At 28.8% G+C, this 20,609-nt stretch overlaps 1 protein-coding gene across 2 annotated transcripts in view; it reads left to right on the forward strand.

The window, feature by feature from the left end:
- Positions 1-4,778: 4,778 nt before the first annotated feature.
- LOC102666691 (uncharacterized) overlaps positions 4,779-20,609 on the forward strand; it is a 25,959-nt gene continuing 10,128 nt past the window's right edge. The window contains exons 1-5 of one of the 2 annotated variants that reach the window (XM_014762063.3): positions 4,779-4,870; positions 5,363-5,500; positions 6,010-6,138; positions 7,662-7,808; positions 8,648-9,089. In XM_014762063.3, the coding sequence (XP_014617549.3) occupies positions 5,387-5,500; positions 6,010-6,138; positions 7,662-7,808; positions 8,648-8,755 (498 nt within the window). In that variant the 5' untranslated portion in view covers positions 4,779-4,870; positions 5,363-5,386 and the 3' untranslated portion in view covers positions 8,756-9,089. Of the gene's footprint in view, positions 4,871-5,362; positions 5,501-6,009; positions 6,139-7,661; positions 7,809-8,647; positions 9,090-20,609 lie in introns of those variants that run through there. The other variant, XM_026123720.2, reaches the window with a different exon arrangement.

Consider the following 20,609-nt stretch of genomic DNA (forward strand, 5'->3'; position numbering starts at 1 on the left):
AGGAAAGAACTTCGAGACAGACAAACCTCTTAAAAATATATTAATGATTAACTAACTATGTAAAAATATTTATACTGTATAAAAATTAAACTCGTCATTTTTACAGTTTTGCTTGTTATATATGCTTTATTTCTTAGGTTAGTCCAGTAATACGGTTTTTGAATATTGGGAAAGGAAATCTTTGTTTAATATGAACTAACTATTTGTTTCATCTCTCTATACTAATGGATCTGATTATTAGGACAGCTTATGTAACATAGATAAACTATGATTTGTGCATACTAAAATGTGAGTTTTTGGCCTGTTTTATTCAATTTCTAGAATATTTTATTGACAGTACTCATGTTTTTATGTAAGTTTGTACCAAAAAGGTGCTGATGAGACTTATAATAAAAAAGAGTTAAAACATCAATGTTTTTTTTTAAGCAAAAAACATCATCTGGGAGAGCACGATCGTGCGGATTCTGAGCATAGGTTGTCTTGATGTAGCGAGTGAAAGCTAAACCCCTCAAGAAACAGCACAGTCATGCTGCAAATTTTGCTAAAGACAGTCGTGCTGAACTACAGAGACTCGACACAGTTTATGAGTTTCAAATTAGCCAGCTTCTATAGCATGATCGTTTTGACTTTCACGACTCAAACTTGTTGTTTATTATAAATAGAAAAGGGCAAGTTATAGTGAGGGGATCTTTTAATTTGTGTTACCAATATAGACCATTGAGAGTAAGTAATTAAAAGTGACCGTGAGAAGGGCTTAGTCTTTGGAGGATTGTCAAGATCATTACAGGGGATTTCACTTGTAATGTTTCTGCTCCTTTTCAGTTATCATGTATTCCATTTTGATTCTTTGCACCCTTATTTTCAGGGATAGCTAGTTTATTATTCTAGGGTGTTGACATGAACAGAAATTTTATTTCCTAGTGTTTGATTTTAATTGAATTCTATTGTTTCCCTTAGTCAATTATTTTGCTTCACTATTTTGTATTTCTTTAGAACAATCACTTCGTATTTGTATTCAATTATATTATGTGTCCATTGCTTATAATTGATGGACTTGTGTAGCAAATGAGTTTCTGAGTGTCATATGATCAATGATCAACTACAAATTACAAACTTCTAATTAGATTAAATTATCTTTGTATTTGACCTCTTTGTGCTTACCTTTTTTCGTAATTCTGGCCCTACATGATCAACAAGGTTGTAATAAGGAGAAAGAGGATTAATGGATCATGACAAAAAATCTGTTGATTGATTGTAGAGGTATGATTAGTAACTGACATATACTTTAGGATTAAGTTAAAATAAATATTGGGGTAATTATTTTTTTCTGTAGAAATCACAACACTAGGTTCTCATTTCAGATAATCCTTTAAATTGCTCTTTCTCGTTCTTGAAATCAATTTTTAGCACAAACTATTTGATAAACCACTTTTTTGAAACTGCTGTTAAAAATGAATTGCTTAGTTTATTTGAGAAATTAAATTGTTTTGGAACTACCTTTAGTCCTTTGGGTCTATATATATATATATATATATATATATACCTGGACTTAAGGTCCATTGTTACTACAGCAAACGATATATTTTCCCTTAAACGTACTATTTTATATAAATAAAACATGAGGGCTGACTAGGGGGGAAGAAGTGATTGCAAGTGCAAAAGAGGTAAATCACGAAAAATGAATGGTTGTTGTCAAGCTTCCACTCAAATGAAATGAATTGAATACACATCGGCATGAGAGATGTAGAAATTGTGAAAATGTGAGATTGTATCGTTAAAGGTGGCTTAAATAAATTAATTAGTATCGCCTAAATCAGAAGATGCATCTATTTTTAAATATGATTATTAAATGAATTGATGATTTTTATGAGATACTCTATTACGTGAATCCTAAAATTTATGCAATATGCATGATATTTGAATATTACATTCTATATATATATGATGGTCAATGATTATGCTTTGATTGTTGAGTTGTATACTATTTTGGTATGTTTATTTTTTGTAAGTTGTGTGTTGCACGTGCAATTTGTGTCTATGATGATCTCATGCCTAATGTACGTGTGGAACAGGTGGTCACATGTCTTTCAAAGACTCCATGGATATATGAATTTGGATGTGAAGACGTGCTATTCATTTTTGTTTCCTCTTTAATCTTATATGTAGTATTGACCGGCTTAGAGATTTGATAATTTATATTTATGGAGTTGTTTTTATTTATGTGCATGTTTGAGGAGATTTTAATTGTTTTGATGATGTATAACTTTATGTTATGAAAAGTGTCATCTGACACATATAGTTTATTTAGTTATTTACATATTATATAATGTCTTATCTACATACCATAAGTTTTAGCTTTTGACCTTGTATAATGCAAAAATATTACAAGTATTTTTATAATTAAATTAAATTAAATCTTGTATTTGAATTAGTTCATAGTTTCATGTAACGGTGATGAGTTGTTATATTGTGTTAATTGTTAACTTCAATATATAAATTTTTTTTATATGCATATGGAAAACTTAAGTATATAAAAAATTCGACAACATCTTAATTTTAAATACCAACTAATAACATAAGTATAGATTATAAAATCATATTTATTTTGACCTCAAAACCAAGGCTGATTAGATGGGTCTTGCTCATACAAGAGTTTGATATAGTCATCAACGATAAGAAGAGATTCGAGAATGTGGTGGCTGACCACCTCTCCCGATTGAAGAATGAAGAAGTGACCAAAGAAGAACCGGAGGTAATGGGAGACTTCCCAGATGAGTTCCTCTTACAAGCCACCACAAGATCTTGATTTTTTGATGTGGCCAACTACAAAGCCATAGGAATCATTCCCGAAGAGCTTAACTGGAGTCAGTGGAAGAAATTTCTGCATGATGCCCGCTTCTATATATGGGATGATCCATATCTGTTCAAGTTAGGAGCATACAATCTGCTGAGGAGGTGTGTTATGATAGAGGAAGCATAGAGCATCCTTTGGCACTACCATAGTTCACCATATAGCGATCACCACAATGGAGATAGGACAACAACAAATGTGCTACGAGAAGGTTTCTTTTGACCCTCAATCTTCAAAGACGCTCATGATTATGTGCGTTGTTATGACAAATACCAAAGAGCAAGGAGATTTCTAGAAGGAATGAAATGCCTCTGTAAAACATAATGGAGATAAAAATATTTGACTTTTGGGGGATTGACTTTGTGGGGCCTCTCCCATCTTCATACGGGAATATCTATATCCTGGTAGTTATTGATTACGTATCTAAGTAGATGGAAATCATAGCCACTCCCAAGAATGATGTCGGGGTAGTGATAAAATTCTTAAAGAAAAACATATTTTCCCATTTTGGAGTTCCACGAGCCTTAATCAATAATAGGGGAACACACTTCTATAATGCGCAATTAAAGAAAGTTCTCGAGCATTACAATGTCAGACATAAGGCGGCCACACCTTATCATCCCCAAACAAATGGCCAAGCAGAAGTTTCAAATAAAGAGATAAAGCGAGTACTTGAGAATATTGTTGTGTCATCAAGAAAAGTTGGGCTTTGAAGTTGGATGATGCTTTCTGGGCTTACAGGATTGCATTCAAGACTCCCATAGGCTTGTCACCATTTCAGTTGATCTATGGTAAAGCATGCCACCTATCGGTGGAGTTGGAGCACAAAGCCTATTGGCCCCCAAATTGCTAAAATTTGATGAAGTTGTAGTTAGAGAGAAGAGGAAGTTACAATTGTTGGAGTTAAAAGAAATAAGAATGAACACCTATATATCATCCAAAATTTATAAGCAGAAGATAAAGGCATATCATGACAAAAAGCTATAGAGACAGAACTTTTAGCCAGTATAACAAGTCATGCTCTTCAATTCAAGACTCAAACTATTCCTAGGAAAGCTGAAGTCAAAGTGGTCAGGGTCGTTCCTGATCAAAGAAGTAAGACCCCATGGAGCTATGAAATCGATGGACCTTACGGCAAGCACCCCGGAGAAAAGATGGATCATCAACGGACAATGCTTAAAAATTTACAATGGAGGCCAGTTAGAAAGATTAACAAGTGTTGTCTACCTGAATGATGCATAAAATGAAGAACAATGTCTAGCTAAAGACGATAAATTAAGCACTTACTGGGAGGCAACCTATTTTTATTGTAAAAAACCCTCGCTAAGCGTGGAGGTAATTCAAATTCTGGAGAAAATACCAATAGACGTTAAATAGATCATTCTCTCACCTATGAACATAATCGGGTCTTACACCACTTCATCATTTTATGGGTTATTAAATTCCTTACCTTTGTAAAAATAACAATGGTAATACTTATCAATTAATTTAAATATCTTAAAAACATTAATGATTCAAAATATTTAATGCTATTTCTATTCAAACAAGATATTTAATGTTATTTATTTTTAATAGTTCTTCTAATAAATTATTTGCTTTGAATGGACATTTATGACCATACAATAAATAATTATATTTATTAGAAAAGAGGTAAGAACCTTCATACAAATATTTAATTTTTTTGAATATTTGAAATAAATATCAACAATCAATAAATGTACCTTTTAATCAATTTAAATATTTTAAAAACATTAATGCTTCCAAACATTTAATGTTATTTATTATTATAAGCTCCTATGATAAATTATTTGTTTTTAACTGACATTTATGACCTTACAATAAATTATTTCATTTATTGATAGTTGATATGTTTTTTTTCTAAAATTTATTTCAAGAACTTCATTAGAAAAGACTATATTGATAGTATAAAAGTAAGAACCTTCGTACAAGGATTTATTAAAATTGTGTGTGCAAAACGGAGGTGAGTGCAAATCAGAGGAGTACTCTTCACCCTTCAAGGTAAGGGGGTGGGAATCAATTAGAGAATTAGGGATTAAAACAATATTTTTTGGATCATATGATATTTGACTAATTAAAACATATACTTAGATTAAAACAATGTTTTTTTTGGAACATATGATATGCTGAAAATTCTTGAAGTTGATTCTAAATAGTTGTAAAGTTTGGGATATCTTTTATATTGTTTTAATTCATTCTCTTTGCATATCTCTATATATATGTGTGTAAAACTAATATGTAAATTGTTAGATTATATAACAGGATAATATAATATTCAATTACGAATAAATAATTACATGAATAAAATCTGATAAAGTCGATAAAAGTTTATATTTATTATAATTCATTGTATGCTTAGTTTGAGATCAATTGTATGTTAGACTATCTTTTTAATTCATCAGACAAATTTTTTCTTTCTAATTTTTTTAGTACATGTATTTAATTAGGTTTTCATAATTCAACTATCTCATTGTCTATGTTACATTTATGTAGGAGGAATTCCAAACCGTAATAAGGATGACTCACTCCTTAAATGATGTTGAAGCTATACATGCAACACCAGTATCCATTTGCAATCCTACTAATTACGACATTGGTTGTGACGATGTTGTTAACAACCAAAAAAATGAGGTATATATATTTAATTTTCAATTTAACATTTCTTTTTTTTTCAAAATAATTCAAATTTTTCATTATTATAATTTTCTTGTATATATCATCTAATTATACATTAATTTGCACATTTTAACAACAAAAAGTGTGTCTATTTTATATGTCAAATGATCTAACTTTTGACTTATTTGTCTCATTATATAAATATTTGGCCAAATTAAGATGTTTGTTAAACAAGTTTGTTTTACTAAATTATAGGCTAGATAGCTTATAAATTTTAAATTAAGCTAATCAATTAACAATTTTCAAACATATATAAGAATTTCAATTAGACTATGACACAATTGTGCATATGATAAACTGAATCCTAAAAGGACAGTCCATCATGTATTTGCATAGTTTGAATTTGTGTGTGTGTGTGTGTGTATATATATATATATATATATATATATATCATTGCACACTTTATCTTTCTATTTACATTTTTACCAATAAGTTTAACTTATATATCTTTCTATTGTTATTAGAATGAAATCCCACCTGCGACACAAAATTCAAAGCCAAAACGAGGAAGACCCTTCAAAACGCCACCTGAATCGATTAAAAATTGGTATGTTATACGCAAAGAACGAAAGATCGCCAACAGGTTCGATACGGTACGTAATCCAATTAAAATGAAAATTTGATGTTTATTTATCTTCTTCCTTTTTGAGTTAAGATAAGATGGGTTTTCATAAGTGAATTCATTAATTCAATTGTTTTATTATGTAAAAAAATCTAGAGGGAAAATTAACAAACTTGTTTATTTCTTAAATATTATAGGTAAATATTACACATAGTGGACATAGAGATTTATTTTTTAAATATATTTCTTACAGTAAATAGTTAGTTTGAGCAATATATTGAACATTTACAAAGTATTTCTTTTCAAACTAGGAAGAGTAGTTTTTATACAAAAATCTTCAACAATAGTCTGTGTGATAAAATTGAAATGTTAGTACAAACATTGTGATTTTAAAACAAAAATATGATACTTTTATAGACCATTCAGGTATAAAATATAAGCATATGTCATCAATACATCAATGATATATTAATAAAATATAAGCATATGTCATCAATACATCAATGATATATTAATAAAATAGATCATACTTTGAGTATAGGACCATAAGAAAATATAGGAAAACCAGCTCTACAACTAGGATATTACATAGAAACAATTGAGAAAACAACATTCTATATATTTAGATAACAACAAGCAATTCATGTAGTAGGGTTAATAAACCAATTAGACAATAAGCAATGTCCAGGCTTTACTTTGGAAAAAAACCATATTCCAAGTTGTAACCTTAATATGATCAAGATGTCCGCACAAATTATAATTGTCATTATTCCAAATGAGAAAAAAATGGAATGTTGATTATATAGGGTTCACAATTTTATCCCATTGTTTTCCTTCCATATATAAGTAATGTCCAAGACAATAATGTTACCTCCTTTCTCTATCATCTTCTCCTGTATCCTCAAAGAAGATTTGATAAAAACCATTTTTGCATAAAGCATCAAATAGAGAACCATGACTCTATGCTAAAAATCTCTATAAGCATTTTCCGCCTCAACATTCATTCTACCTTAAGTGTATATTTTAATCAATGTTCAGTAAGTTAGATTATTAGGTTAAAGGTGTCTTGCTTTTGTGTCATCAAATAATTTTCAAACCACAGCATATTTGTTCTACCTTCCATATTCCTCAATTAGTGCATTATAAGTTAATGTCATTTTTATTTCACAAGTCTCTATCTGTCCAAATTTACCCTTAAATACTAAGGGCTAAGGGTCTTTATATCTTAAAGTGGAGTGTGATGAAAAATCCAAAGCTACACTATTTCTATGATCATCATAATTGTACCCCGTCCCCTTTCCCATTTAGTTGTCATTTTATATTTTTCTATTTAACATGATAGGAATGAATGAATTGCAACATCAACTTTTTTAACAAGTTTTCTCTTGTTTGGTCTTTGTTATGATGGTTCATTTTATTATTTTTTTTTCTTGCAGATTTTATATTTTCCTATCTATCATGCTAGGAATCAATTAATTGCAATATCAACTTGTTTAAGTTTTCTCTCGTTTGCCTTTTGTTTTTATCACTCATTTTACTATCTTTCTTTTGCAGACTTATATTCATATGGAGACAGACTTTCGGTGTCGGTCTTTGAAGGAGATTAAGAATAATGAGAAATATGGAAGTCCTCCTCGACGTCAAAAAGTGAAAGCACAAGCCAAAGAAGAAAGCAATGACAAAACAAAAAATGAAACAGAAGTGAGTATATTTATTTTAAAAAATAAGTAGGGCTAACAATGTATTTTCCAACACATTTTATTATTGGTTAAAGTTTACTGAAAACTACAAGCTCATGAGTAGGACTGAAAGTGGTTAAAGAAACAGTAGTAGTACATCCTTTTGTTATTTTCAATCAACATGAACAAGTAAGAAAGAGTGTATTAGAGATAGTGATGATTTTTCTTTTCAAAATTAAAAAAGTTTAGTTCTCTTTTATTTCTGGGGTGCATGTAAAGTTTGGCATTTTAAATCACAATTCAATGTGATATTTTAATTTTTTCCATCAATGTATTCAAGAAAAACAATATCATTAGTGATTTTCATATTCTTTTTAGTTTTACTATCTAGGACGTTTTTTTGGAAAATGATAACTATAATGAGTATGCTTCTTCAGGGTGTTTGGAATCTTTTCCATTACTATTCAAAATGTTGTTATTAAATATTGCAAAAAAAATAATCAAACAAATGATGGCTAATAATTAATGAAAGTGATGTGAGTATGCATATTTTGAATGTTTTGTATTCTCCTATATTATAATGTTTTTATTTTTGTTTACTTTTCCATATGTTTTTTACTATTAAAAATTCCTGGAATATTGAGAAATGTTTTTTGCTAAAGAAAAAAACAAAGAACTGGAAATTGAACTTTTTATTTATTTATTTTAGAGTTTATTGTAATTTATCACTATTCAACCCAAAAAATTTAATTTCTATTGTCAATGTTTCCCGTAAATATTGTTGATGACAAAAAAAATACCTATTGGAATCAACACAATATTCCTCACTAAATGTTTCATTCTTTGTCATGATTTTTTCAGGAAATGGTTGTTGCTCAAAGAAAAGCGAAAGCAGAAGTTATGAGAACTTTTGTTGAAGAGTTTCTTTCGGAAGCTTATCACAATCAGCTTCACATGTTCGACCCATAATCAATAAAAATCAACTATTATATAATGTTCAAATCGACTGAAAAACATTATCATCAGTTTATTTAATACCTATGTTGACAACTTCCATGTGATTTAGGATATTCATATGATTTTATTTTGACTTTCTATGTTGGATGAAATGACTTTCAGCTATGCTTTTTTTTTTTGGGGTTAGTCTAACAATTTGCTAGAAAGATCTCAATCCATTGGTTCCTTTTCATGGTTGTGGATATTGGGTTAGGCTAGGTATGTTTTTATTTGAAATAATTTTGTGTTTCATCTCTCTATTGTGATGAATCTCATTAATGGCATGCACAACTTATCTTTTACACATTGTGGGTGACTTACAATTCCAATATTGATGTTGGCTTTGTAGGGTTGGGTACATATTTATTTGCTGGTTTTGTGGTGTGTTTACACTAGTTACTAGACTAGTACACCAATTTTCACGTCTACTAAGTTGGACAAGTTTTGTTTTTGTTGGAAAATTGACTTGAATAATTTCTAAAACAATTAATAACTATAAATTATTAAATTAAACTTCATAACATTTTCCATCACATTTATGTGAAAAGTTTCAATGCAATTTCAATCCAATTTCGTCTAAAAATATGAAAACTTAAACTTAGTTAATGTTCATTGTATAAACAAACTCTTTGATATGGGCATTTGTATATTACCATTTAATTCCTCTTTTACCCTTCTCTAATCCTTAATTACTTAGAGTCTTGATATCTTAAATGGACTGTGATGAATAATTCTATAAGCTACTACATTCATAATCCCATCACCATGCCCACTTCCCCCATTCATTTCTCAATTTGTGTTTTCCTATTTTACATGTTATGAATGAATTGCAACATCAAGTTTTTTTAACATTTTTTTATCATTGTTTTCTTTTTATAAAATTGCTAATTTTATTTAACATGCTAGGAATCAATGAATTGCAACATCAACTTTTTTAACAAGTTTTCTCTCGTTTGCCTTTTGTTATTATCACTATTTTTTTTTTTGCAGACCTATATTCATAAGGAGACACGCTTTCGGTGTCGGTCTTTGGAGGAGATTAAAAATTACGAGAATCATGAAATTCCTCCTCAGTGTCACAAAGTGAAAACACAAGACAAAGAAGGAAGCGATAACAAAACCAAAAATGAAACAGAAGTGAGTATATTTATTTTAAAAAATAAGTAGGGCTAACAATGTATTTTGAAAAATGATAACTATAGTGAGTATGCTTCTTTTGGGAGTTTGGAATCTTTTCCATTGCTATTCAAAATGTTGTTATTGAATATTGCAAATATTTCAAACAAATGATGGCTAATAATTAATGAAAGTGATGTGAGTATGCATATTTTGAATGTTTTATATTCTCCTATATTATAATGTTTTTATTTTTGTTTACTTTTCCATATGTTTTTCCAATTTTAAATTCCTGGAATGTTGAGAAATGTTTGCTAAAGAAAATAACAAAAAAGTGGAAATTGAACTTTTTATTTATTTATTTTAGAGTTTAATGTAATTTATCACCACTCAACATGAAAATTTAATTTCTATTATCAATGTTTCCAGTAAATAATGTTGATGAGAAAAAAAATACAAATTGGAACCTACACAATATTCATCACTAAATGTTTCATTCTTTATCATGATTTTTTCAGGAAATGATCGTTGCTCAAAGAAAAGCAAAAACATAAGTTGTGAGAACCTTTGTTGAAGAATTTCTTTCAGAAGCTCATTAAAATCAGCTTCACATGTTCAACCCATAATCAACAAAAATTAACTATTTTGTAATATTCAAACTGAATGAAAACATTATCATCAATTTATTTAATACCTATGTTGACAACTTTCATGTGATTTAGGATTTTCATATGATTTTATTTTGACTTTCTATGTTGGATGAGATGACTTTCAGCTATGCTTTATATTTTGGGTTAGTCTAATAATTTGCTAAAAAGATCTCAATCCATTGTTTCCTTTTCATGGTTGTGGAAATTGGGTTAGGCCATGTATTTCTTTTATTCGAACTACTTTTTTGTTGCATCTCTCTATTGTGATGGATCTGATCATTGGTGCACACAACTTATCTCTTACACATTGTGGGTGACTTATAGCTTTAATGTTGATGTTGGCTTTGTAGGACTGAGTACATCTTTATTTGTTGGTTTTGTGGTTTTGTTTACACTAGTTACTCGACTAGTACACCAATTTTCTCCTCTACTAAGTTGGACTAGTTTTGTTTTTGTTGGAAAATTGACTTGAATAGTTTTTAAAACAACTAATAACTATAAATTATTAAATTCAATTTCATAACATTTTCCATCACATTTATGTGAAAAGTTGAATGAAATTCCAATCCTAAATTCATTTTAAAATACCAAAACTTAAGTTTATTTAATGTTCATTGTATAAACAAACTCTTTGATATGGGCCTTTGTATATTACCATTTAATTCCTATTTTATCCTTCTTTAATCCTTAATTACTAAGAGCCTTGATGTCATAAATGGAGTTTGACGAATAACTTTATAAGCTACTACATTCATAATCCCATAACACCCACTTCCCCCATTCATTTATGAATGAATTGCAATATCAACTTTGTTAACGTATTTTTTATCGTTGTTTTTTTTCTTTTTTATAAAATTTCTAATTTTATTTAAAAATTTATTTTGCAATTTTATCATCATGAGGAGAAAGGGTTTCAATGTGGATCTTTAGTAAGGCTGAAAGATATGAGAAACACATAATTCGTACTCAGTGTTGTAGAGTGAAAAAATAAGACATAGAAGAAAACAATAATAAAACTAAAAATTAAATAAAACTAAGTATAATTATTTGCACAATAAAGAAAATTAAAGTCTTTCATCTGAGTTAATTCATAATTTCATATAACTTCAATGAGTCGTTACATTGTGTTAACGGTTAACCTCCATATGCAAAAAAATAAAAAATAAAAATTATATGCATATGGAAAACTAAAGTATACAGAAAATTCAACATCTTAATTTTAAAAACAAACTAATAACATAAGTATAGGTTATAAAACAATACATTTATTTTGACCTCAACAACATCATAAATATGGAATAACGTAGAAACCCTTATTATAATAAAAGAAGTTTGTGATTTATTTGGAGACAACAAGTTAATTCTTTAATTATATTTAATTCATTCGAAAGTTATTTTGTTTATTGGGTAACAGTTAATTCCTTAATTATACTTTTTTATTTATTTAAGATAAATGTTTTGCAAGAGAACGCACAGTTTCATTAACAAAAAAAAATCATCAATTCATGGGTTCTACCATGTAGGGATGGATGTTAATAAAAAAAAAAAATCATCAATTCATGGGTTCTACCATGTAGGGATGGATGTTAATCACCAATGGTTTGCTCGCACAGTGGGCATATGCGTGTAAAATGAATAGGAGGGTACAATAATTAACAAAATTGTGTCACACTATATGGAAAAAAAAACATATTTATTTATATATTTGACTAAATATTACATTAATAGGATTAAATGCTACATTATTATTTTCTCCCAAGTTTAATTTATTTATATATTTTTATCAATTTCTGAATATCATATTCATAAACATTTGAATGTGTTGCAGGATTTTAAATAAGTATCCAGGTATTATCATTTATATGAAAAATTTGATGGTATGGATTTTGACCAAAAAGAATTAATTTTATAGATATCAGCATTTATAGATGATATAAATGTACTTATTTATATATTTGTATCATTCCTAATTATATTAGTATCTATATTAATGTATTTTTTTATATAAATTCTTACGTTGGCATATCATTACTATAAATATAATATCAGCCTTAAATTCTATATTAGCATATTTATCTATATATTAAATTATATATTAAAAGTAAATTAAATCACAACCAAATTTGACAATCCAAAATTGTAAGGTGTCAAGTTTGCGAATTTTGATCACATATATTGCTCATTGAAAAATTATGGGGTGAAGATTTACATGTGTTATCCAAGTGGCAGTTCTTATGAATATTTTTCCAACTCCTATTTGATGAAGAGGATATTAGAATATATTTAATGACTTAATGATTATTTTCTTTCTATTTTTAGTTTATTAGGTATATATAAAAGGACATTTAATATACTTTTTTTGCTATCCCTATACATTTTGTAACAAATTAATTTTAGGGTAAATAGTTATTTTGGTTTCTGAATGTGTAAATGACTGACAAATTTATCCTGAATAAAATTTAAAATTTAGTCTCCAAATGTGTAAAAAAATACAAAAAATCTATCAAATCATTAACTTTCATTTATTACTGTTAATAAAATAACATACGAGATGCAAAATGACGAATTTGTCATAAAATTAATTGTCAACGTGATCATGCTGAATAGATTAGACTAAGTTACCATTATTAGACATAATTTCAGTATTTTTTTTGGATGAATATGTTAGTAATTTTTATTAATGTGTGTGTTGTAACATATTTAAGATGAAACAAATTCATAAAGTAATTGTATATTAAATTTATCTTTAAACTTTGTAATTTCTTAACTATCATTTTAGTTTACTTGAAATAAACAAGTATGTTTACATTCTAAATGATACTGAACATCAATTTGTTAAAAATATTTGTAAATAGCTGAATGTGTAAATTAATTGTTGACAAATAATCATTTTCGTCCCTGAATATGTAAAATTAAAAATTTGTTAGCAATTTTCGTCCCTGAATGTGACAAATAATCATTTCCCAATAATGTGAATTTTAATCTTTCATAGATAAATTTGTTAGTGATTTACATATTCAGAGACAAAAATAATCATATGCCCCTAATTTTATGATTGATGGCTTATGACCTTATATATAAAAAATATTAAATTTATTTGGATTTATATTTTAATTTTAAAAAAATTATTAAAAGACTTGGTATGATTTATTGCAAAATGTCACAAGCATACTATAAAATTCACATTGCTGCAACAATTACATTCAAATCTTGGCAGGATTTTTTTTGAGTAATTTGTGTTTAGAAAACTTGGTAATTATTTTTAAGCAATTAAAAAGATTATTTCTTATATTCTTAATATCTATAATATTGTAATGTAAAACATATTAGCTAAAATATGATCGAACTACTAGTTTGAGGTAGAGGGTCCGCTTTTTAAATTCTTCACTATGCACGCAATTGTTGATCTGTTTGAAATTCCAGAGCAGTTTCATAATCTTCAGGCCACAGTTAGCGATGTGACTTCATTGGCAATAATTCACGGGTTCTCCTTCATGGATGCTTTTCTGCGTCTCAACACCTCGGCCAATTGTCTTCGTTGGAGTAAGTTGATATGGCACTCATGCATTCCTCCTTCCAAGTCCTTGAAATTTTAGCAGCATGTTTCAACGTTTTAATTTTAAATAACAATCAAGGAGTCACGTATCACAAACATATGCGGCCATTGTGATTTCAATTGCGATTATAGAAAGTTACAATTATCTTGATATTGCAGCTCAAATCACGGTCGCATGTAGCCCAAAGGCTTTATCTATATGGCTGAAAGCCCGCAAACTTTTTCCAGTTACTTGGTACCTGCCTCCTTATGGATAGAGTTTTATGTCAGAAGATAAGATGCATGCATATTAAGAATTAGATTTTTATCATTATGTGGTTTAAATGCAAAATGGAAAATTGCATTTTAGATAAAGTTTATTTAAATGGATGCATTTAAAGTTATTTTTGTTTCAACTTTTAACAGAATTTATTTATTATAATTGATAACAATCTTCACTATAAATAGAAAACAGAATTAGTTGAGAAACAGCACACATGAAGAAAGAATGTGTGAGAAGAGAGATCCTAAGATAAAGTCATTTTATTGAGAGAAAAATGTCTTTGTATGAGAGTGTTATCATTTCTTGTAACTATTGAATGAGGTACTCGGGTTTGTAGAGTGATACATTATTTGAGGTGAGTTACAATTTTATAGTCATTTTTGTGATAGTAAAATACTTTTTTAGACAGTTTCATGAACGCAAGTAAGAAATGTTATCCACGTTAAATTTATGTGTTTGTTATTATTTTTCCTACAGTATAATCTTTGTTGTGTTCTTACTAATCTGTTGTGGGTATGGATAATTTTATTTGAGAGAGTGTTGATTACCCAACACTATGGCGAGCTAAAATGTAATTCAGATGTGGGAAAGAGAGGCTTCCCAAGTCATGCTGCAAGTGGTTCCATTTTTAGAAACTGCAGTCGTGGCTTTGTAGGGATCAACCATGGTTTTAAATTGTAGTTGTGGTTGCAATTGGGATTGCTTTGCATTAAGCCAGAAAATCTTTATGTTGCAAAAAAATAGAGTAGATTCGATCACAACTGTAATCGCGGTGCAGTTGCATGCAACCCCAATTGTGGGGTCGGACCGCTATTTAAAACCATAGGGCCATGTTTTGCCTCTTATTTAAGTATCTCTTCATTCTTCCATGAGGAACTGATCATGGCAGCAATTCTTGTTATGGAGATAGTGCTGGAATAGGTTTCCTGGAATGTGATTCATTGTTAGTGGTTCAGGCCTTTTGTTCTTCCCATAATTCACTACTAGTCCCTTCGAAACAGATGGTTGAATTGTGTGATGCGATTTTTTCCTATCACCAATTTCAGGAATTTCTCACATATATCATGAGGGTAATTCTTGCATGGATAGATTAGCGAATTATGGATTATCCATTCATGGTTATGAATGATGGGACCTTCTCCCACTATTTCTTAGATCAGAATAGATTAGGATTAGTATTATTTCTTCTACTGCATGTTAACAATTATAAAGTGTACTTTTTTTTACCAGAATTATAATAATGTATAATGAAACATATTACTTAATTAAAATATGTTTAAAATTTAAATCTTATAAAATGCTTAATTAAATTTAGGTTCAACTACATTTTTAGTACAATGCAATTAGGGGTGAAAATAAATAGAGTATTTATTAGGCTTTGTTAGGCTTAAGGTTACTCTGGACTAATACTATATGATTAGAGTCTGACTTGATTATTATCTCTCCAAAACTTTGTTAAGAATCTAAGTCTAACCTACATAAAAATCTATTCTAACCTACAAGTTTATTTGTCACAATTTAACACTAAGATAAAAATAAAAATATGTATGTGAAGTCTTATAAGAATCAAATCAAACTTATCTATATGATGTAAGCATATTTTAAATTTTATTTTAAAATGTTTTTGCAATAAGACATTTAAAAATGACAAACTTATTTTTCAATAAATTTAGTTATAAACTCTAACTTTACTTTCTATGTAGACCAACATGATTAACATTTAAAAAGATTCAATAAATTATAAAAATTTAATATGTATATATATATATATAATAATAATAATAACAATGAATAATTATTTATAATTTTCAAATAAATCAGTCTATTAGGTCTAAGAGGCTTTCTGAATGAATCAGGGTTTAACTAAATAAGATTTATTAGAAGCTTTGGCTTGATCTATTTTCTCAAAAGTTCTAATGTGACTAAGGTTTGATGTATGTTTATTTTATTTTTTGTCCTTAAAGAGTTTTAATTTAGATAATACAATAAACAATAAAAAAATATATTATATAAAGTACATTAAGAACAAAGAATAAAACAAACATAATTTATAAAAATTAAAAAAAATGAGATCAAAAGAAAAAAATATTAAATTATAAGGACTAAGCAAATATTTAAGCCCATAAGACTTTTCTTTTACAAAAGTATTTACTCATTTACAACTTACTATATATTATAAAAATTGATACAATTATTCTTAGTCAATATTTTGTTTTTAAAATATTTCATAAACTTATCAGCTAAATTCATGACGAGAATATAAAATTATATTATTGCAATATATATGCTCAAATAAGATTAGTATCTAAGTATAATAGAGATGGAGAGAATTTCTTTTTATTTCTTTTAATCATAGTTAACTTTTCATAAATATAATTTTAGTTATTTCTCATTTTTGAAAATAGAAAAAAAAATATTCAAAACAAATGTTTTGCAATGCACAAAATCATAAAAAGCAAAGAAAAAAATCAATCCAATTATGTAATATAGTGCAAGGAATGGTATGTATGCCATCCCCTAAACTTTCTCATCCCTATATATTTCACAATAAATTATTCTGATTTATTGATCATTAATATATGACCTTATCAACAAAAAAGATTAAATTTAGTCGTATTTATGTTTTATTTTTCAAAAAATAATATTAAAATACTTGGTAGTATTTATTACAAAAAGTAAAATGGGTAATATAAAACTATATTGGTGTAACAAATACATTCAAATTTTTGTATGATTTTCAGATTAGTTTATGTTAGGAAACTTAGTAATTATTTATTAAGGATGGAATTATAATAGATTATTTCTCTTATGCTTAATATTTATAATAATGTATTCTGAAACATATACATGCAACACCATTATACTTTTGCATTCCTACTAATTACGACATTGGTTGTGATGATGCTGTTGACAAACAAAAAACTGAGGTATGTATTTAATTTTCAATTGAAAATTTCTTTTTTTTAAAAAAAATTCAAATTTTCCATTATTATAATTTTTTTTGTATATATCATCTAATCATACATTAATTTGCACATTTTAACAACAAAAATTGTGTATATTTTATACGTCAAATGATCTACCTCTTAACTTATTTGTCTCATTTATATAAGTATTTGTTTAAATTAAGATGTTTGTTAAAAAAGTTTGTTTTACTAAATTATAAGCTAAATAGCTTATAAATTTTAAATTAAACTAATCAATTAACAATTTTCAAATATATATAAGAATATCAACTAGACTATGACACAATTGCGCATATGATACACTGAACTCCATCATGTATTTGCATAGTTTGAATTTTTGTGTTGATTTCAAGCGTGTGCAATGATATATATATATATATATATCATTGAACACTTTATATTTCTATCTACATTTTTATCACACTACTAAAAAAAGGGTCTTTTACGGCACTGTTTCTACGTCGGTTATAACTGGAACCGCCTTAGAAAGTGGTTCAGTGGCAATTTTGTAAATATCATGGTGAAAATTGCAATTCACGATGCACATTCTAAGGCGGTTTCAAAACCGCCTTAGAATGTTTTGTATAATGAAAATTGCTAATGTTTGTTTCTAATGTTGGTCTGATGTTTCCTGATGGTGGTTGTAGGGAAGACGCAGGTGACAAATTAGTTGTTGCTGAACAACAGCTACTGGGCTGCAAACGGGTCAGTGCCAATTTCTTGCTTTTCTGCATTTTGGTTTTTGAGTTAATGGAGCTTTTTTGAGTTCAATTTCTGCTACAATACTCTTATTTTTCTGTAATTCATTTATGAACTTGTTTTTCTGATCTGGTTTTACTTGAGATAGCACCTGCAAATGGTAACATATGTAACACATTGAATAAACAATTTTGTTTCCATGTATTAAAAATTAAAACTTATTAATAAGCATAATATTTTTTTTGGATACCACCTGCATCAGGATAGTTATTAATTTTGTTTCCATGAAATTAAAACTTATTAAATTAAAACTTACTTGAGATAGCACCTGCATCAGGATTTATATTCTCATCAGCTTTAGGCTTAGAAGCTAAAGCTTCATGAACTTTGCTTGTATCATTAGCTAGAAAATCAGTGCCAATATTTTGAGTCCTTCTGGATTGGACAGCTTTTGCTATGTTCTCACTTTTTTGCATACAAACTAGAGTTTCACTAACAGTTTTAGGCATTCTATGCAACTTATCCTTTCTAGAAGTAGGTTTTTCAGAAGATGGATAAGGAGAGCTGCAATTCCGAGCCTTTCTGGATTGGCTGATTTCCCAGGTTTTGTTTCCTGAGAAATCCATGAGTGATCATAGGCTTCCTCAGCATTCATTAAAGAATTGGGCTTACGGCCCCTCTTCCTTGGTACAGTATTCAACTGCGTTTCTGATTTTGGTTCCTGAACAGAGTCTAAATTATCAGTTTCCATATTGGCTTTCGCATTTCCTCTTTTGGAGTTCTTAGTTATTTCAGAATGTGGTCTCCTATTTGAACCAGATAATTTTATTGCTTCATCGTCCATAGTAGAAGTACCACTTCTTCTGTTTGACTTTGTATCATCCAAAATTTGGACATCTCTATCACTAGTAATATCCAGTTTATGCCCCTTGGTTTCCTGATTAAGAATTAAGTTAAAAGTTTAATACTGCATTGATATTGACAGTTGGTTTTAACTAAGCAAGCGTTGTAATTGTATTTAAAGGAAAAAGATAATTTACATCACACAATTTTTCCTCTGCATCTTTAGGAACATCAAGCTTGTTTTTAGCTTCTTGAACCTGAAGCATTGCAACAAAACCATGTAAAAATTCTTAAGGGGTTTCCTAGACTCTCAATTATAGGAAACAACAGGATCTTGAAATCTATGATTCTCACAAACAATCAATAAACAATAGATAATGTTTTGTGTACCTTTCTCCGTAGGAAGACTTGTACCTTTCTTCATAGGAACTTCTGTTGTACTTTGATTTCCTTGGAAAAGGACAGAAATAAGATTTCACTTTCTTTGGCCTTTCGTTTCTGTCTCTCTCCGTTCGTGATGGCTATGGGTGAGAGAGAACACTTTTCTGGTCAGGAAGGAGACCTTATTTCACGTTAGTGGGTATTAAGCCCTTTTTATAACCACTACTCCCATCAAGTAGCAGTTAGCTATAGAAATTTCTCCTATTAAGCTCAATTACAATTTAGCCCTTAATCGTTAATTATTTACTTATTAGTCCCCACATAAGTCACATGCCTCTCACATGAGACATTAATTCTTACATTCTCCCACTTGGCTCATGTGACATTAATAAACATTATGGACTAAATAAATAAATAGATTAACTAACATAATGCGCATTAAAATTGACTAAATTGTTTTATACATTGGGTACATCATAATTTCATGATTAAGAATAGGAACCAATTCGAGTCATGGCGGTTGTATATCATCTAATCGACATAGTCCCTTCCATGTACTACAAATTAGTCTTCTCCTTAATATGACCAATAGTTAGGAGTACATAATTGGTCCAACATAATGTCTTCATTCAAGACAAAACCTGTTAACATTACTCTAACACAAACATGCATGCAAACATAGTGAACAGGTAATCAGAAACATATCATAATTGAGCTCAGAGTGTCAGCAAAATTACATAAGGTAAATTACACTTAATGATCATCAATAACAATAATGCCCATACTTTCAACATGTTCTATAATGTCTTGGGCAATAATCCCTTATTCAAAGGGTCAACTATCATAAGGTTTGTGCTAATATGTTCTATTGACATTCTTTGTTTCTGAACTTCTTCCTTCACGACAAAGTACCTCAATTTCATATGCTTAGCACCCTTAGAGTACTTGTCATTCTTACAAAAAAATATTGCTGCGGAGTTATCACGATACATTTTCAGCGGCCTAGCAATACTGTCGACAATTCCAAGCCCTGAAATAAAGTTCCGCAGTCAATTAGCTTGAATTGTAGCCTCAAAACATACTACAAAATCAGCTCTCAGATGCAACAACAACTGATGCATACAAAATTACTTTCATTTGTTTTCATTCCATATCATTTATAGGACATTGTGCGAGACTAACTCTATCTTATTTCTAAGTTAGAATAGGCGATGTTAAATACCTTTCCATCTTGAATCTCTCTAGCACTTTATCAATATATATACTTTCTGAGATAAGCCTAACAATCCTTGTGATCTATTATGGAATATTTCTATCCCTATCACATAGCTTACCTCACCCATATCTTTCACTT

This window comes from Glycine max, chromosome 9 (assembly GCF_000004515.6).
Source record: "Glycine max cultivar Williams 82 chromosome 9, Glycine_max_v4.0, whole genome shotgun sequence".
Taxonomy (NCBI): Eukaryota; Viridiplantae; Streptophyta; class Magnoliopsida; order Fabales; family Fabaceae; genus Glycine; species Glycine max.